At 37.2% G+C, this 3,468-nt stretch overlaps 1 protein-coding gene across 1 annotated transcript in view; it reads right to left on the bottom strand.

Moving 5' to 3' along the window:
• The window catches only part of LOC102041009 (epididymis-specific alpha-mannosidase), a gene marked incomplete at its 5' end in the record, with an annotated part of 17,183 nt that extends 14,572 nt beyond the window's left edge, over positions 1–2,611 (bottom strand). The window contains 3 exons of the mRNA XM_031060074.1: positions 1–108; positions 1,318–1,495; positions 2,496–2,611. The exon at positions 1–108 is cut by the window's left edge and continues 79 nt beyond it. Coding sequence (XP_030915934.1) covers positions 1–108; positions 1,318–1,495; positions 2,496–2,611 — 402 coding nt within the window. The remainder of the gene's footprint in view (positions 109–1,317; positions 1,496–2,495) is intronic.
• Between the last annotated feature and the right edge of the window lie 857 nt (positions 2,612–3,468).

A 3,468-nucleotide genomic window follows, 5' to 3' on the forward strand; every position in this document is an offset into this window, starting at 1 on the left:
ATACTGGACAGTCACTCCAAACTCAGCAGAATGTTTGTTAATGTAATCCACCAACAGGTCCATGTTAGAGTACTGAACAGATGCATTAAAGAACTGTTTGTCACAGCCCTGAAATTCCAAACACAGAACAGCCAAATCACTTTGGGTCACATATTAAGGAGGATAATTTTTAACACTAGTCTATGTTCCAGGGGTATTTCTTTTGATAACTGCCCATATAACTGATACTAGTTACAAAACTATCAAGACTGGGTAGGGTTACTTGCACAGATTGTCTGTAATCATGAAAAAATCATAAAAAAGCATAGAGTTTTAGAACCATATATTCTCTCTACTTCTTTACATACCATTATCACAAGCACAGAAACCCATAAGTTTTCTTACATTACTGCAAAACTGTGTGTTTGGATCTAGATGTTAGGGGTTTATTTGTACTAATAAAAACTTCTCCTCATTCCAATTTTCACTATAGCACAACTACTGAGTGTTATATTCTACCTCTCACTCTCTACAAAAATAATGAATTCAATATAAGCAACAGTGTCATAAACACAGGAGAAAAACAAATCAGTGACTCATCAGTCAGAAAAAGTTTTTCTTTGTAACAACTGATATTGTGGTGAAATAATCCATAAAGAACACACGTAATCCTTTAATATTGTAATTATGAGACCTGCAGCATCCATCAAAATCAGAAACCAGACTGTACACTCAGTTTAGGCAAAGTTATTCTTTCCTAAGGACTGAAAACAGCAAGAGCACATCAGTGCTATATGTACATGCAGGATGTAATTAACACAGCATATTTCTGAAGAAAGTGTTTGGATGACCAAGCTGGGATATGCTTGTCTATGTCTCTAGCTAAAATACAAAGATTTTAAAAGAAAATGATTACACATCTGTTAGGAAAGACCATGTATACATAAGTGTCACACACTTTCCTATAATGCTACAATTTTGTTAACACCGAGTTATGTTGGGCTAAGCAGTTAAAAAAGATCATTTAAATAGACAAAGCAAGGGGTAAAAAAAAGAAGCAATACTGCAATATATAGTCATGCAAGAGGTTATTTTTACAGTTTTGTCACTTTTTTCTATCTAGAGTGGGGTGGAAGACTTGATAGATAACCAGCAGACTATACAAGGAAATTTTAAATATCATTACTAGTCAGTCATTTGGACCACAGTTATTAGAAAAACACTTCAGTCACATGGTTTGTACCAGCATTTCTGCAGTACCTGCTGCAGCAAGAACCATCCACTTACACTCTGGTGTGTACCTGTCTCTTCTAAAGCAAACACTGACCAGGCACTTACCCATGGCCACAAGACGTCCCCTGTCTGGAACCAGGCTGCTCTCTCCTTGATGTTTGCCACCATGGTTTGTGCATACAGGTGGACGTTGGCATCTGTGACAGGGAGACTCATGTTTGGATAAACACCATCTTTTGGTGGATCTGGGAAAGTTGCAAGTCCATTCCAAAAAAATCCTGACCTAAGTAGAAGCAGAAAGCAGTAAGCTGTAAACAAGATTTACTCAACTGCGAAAAACACATCAAAAGGTGCTGGTATAAAACGGGAATAAGAGGCAAAAAACCCCAGTTTATATTCATTGCTAGTACTTAGGTTTAAGTATTTATTTGGGGGTGGAGGTAGCGGGAAGAGTCTCCAGTTTTCTTTCAACACTGTGCAATTTCTCAAGTCCCTGCTGCTTGCTGGAATAGAACAAAGAAACCATAGGACAAACCAGCAAGCTTTGTAACAATGGATGGATGGATGGAGGATGTTCCTCCTAGTAGACTTGATTTTCAAAGAGTATTTTACTGGATAAACCAGAAAGCAAAATAAATTTTTCAAAAGTTCTCAAATTTCTTCACAAAATTAATGGCAATTTTTTGTTGCTGTAGTTTATACAGGGACAATAGACACAATCTCAGCTCAAGATAATGCTGAAAATCTCCCATAGAAAATCAATTATCAATAGCCAGTTCCCTACTGAGCTTCCTGGAGCTTTCAAATCTTTACTTCCATGCAGAGAAAAAAAACAACCCAGTCCTGCTTTGGACATTTTCTATTTACAGTAATTTATTTGTTTCACATTTTTATTCTATTTTTTTAATAAGCACTGACATTGTAAGTAAGTCACTGTATTATAAACAGATGAAAGCCATACCTATGTTTCAAGCCTCCTGGTGTAAGAAAACAAGTCTGTCAATATTTAGAGGTATTTTTAATGCCTGTCAGCACCAAGTGCCACTTTTGAGAATTCAACTGTTAGGTACTGAGCAAACTTCTTTATTATGGTGGAAAGCTGGAGATGCTTAATAATCCTTACTCAGATCTATAGAGTCTAGACATCTCCTTGACCTACCACAGGTCAAGAGAAAGTAGTAGGATACTCTTGAAAGAAAACAGTCAAAGAAAATGCTTAAACCCCAATAACATAAACTCTCCGAAGTGAACAATATTTCTGCATATTTGGGAAATCTTTGGACCTGTTTGAAAAAGGTAATTGTGATGGAGTACAGTAGCTGTACTGATCCATAACATGGGTGAAGATCTCCTGTCTTGCAGATAAGGAAGGAGAGCCCTGCCATACAAACTGAAGCTTCTGGAAAACAAAAAAAAGGTAAGAAACCATTACCCTTGATGACATTCACAGAAATACATCATTAACAACTTAAGACTTCAGAGTTCACATCTTCCCTTCCACCACTTCTAATACTTTTAAGTACTTTTTCTGAAGATCCCATGCCAATGGTATCCCAGGCAAGGTCCCACACTATGTACAGGAGGCCACACCAGTGCCTCTTTCCATTAGAATTGATGCAGAAGGAGAGGAGGCAGCACAGTGCCAGCACACTAAAATCCAGAGATAAGCCTGGCTTATCACAGCCGTTATACCTTAGCTGTTTCAATGGAAGCTGAACACCTATAAGCTAGAAAAGATCACCTATAAGCTAGAAAAGATCCAGATGTAATCTGACTGCACTGTAGTCAGTGGGAATCAATGTTTAATGGATGTTAATGTTTAAATTCTACTGAAGTAGAATTTTACTGTTTTGGAAGCCTTCAGATTCTTAAGGGTCAGGAAAAAAAATAGCTGGGCAAAGATTGTCAAAAGGTCATAAAAGATTTTAACAGAAAAAAAAGAACTGCAAATCATTACAAACACAAGGTGGTACGTCCAGGCTTCACTAAATTCAACATGAATTCTGTTTTCTTCAGAAACACTTCAGTTTTACCCAAGATTCATAAAAACTGCCTAGTGCCCAGAACACAGTGTTGAAAGCCCCGTATTTTCACATAATGTAGTGAGTAAAACAGATGACAGATAAGGGTCCAACACAGTGATATGAAAAGCATTTATTGTGTATGGGACACTGTGCAAGAGAAGGCAGAACATGAAAGAAAACCTGAATTCAGCAAAACCATGACTAGCTGCCACTTTAACTGACCTAGTATCAT

The sequence above is a fragment of the Geospiza fortis genome, unplaced genomic scaffold (assembly GCF_000277835.1).
Source record: "Geospiza fortis unplaced genomic scaffold, GeoFor_1.0 scaffold147, whole genome shotgun sequence".
Taxonomy (NCBI): Eukaryota; Metazoa; Chordata; class Aves; order Passeriformes; family Thraupidae; genus Geospiza; species Geospiza fortis.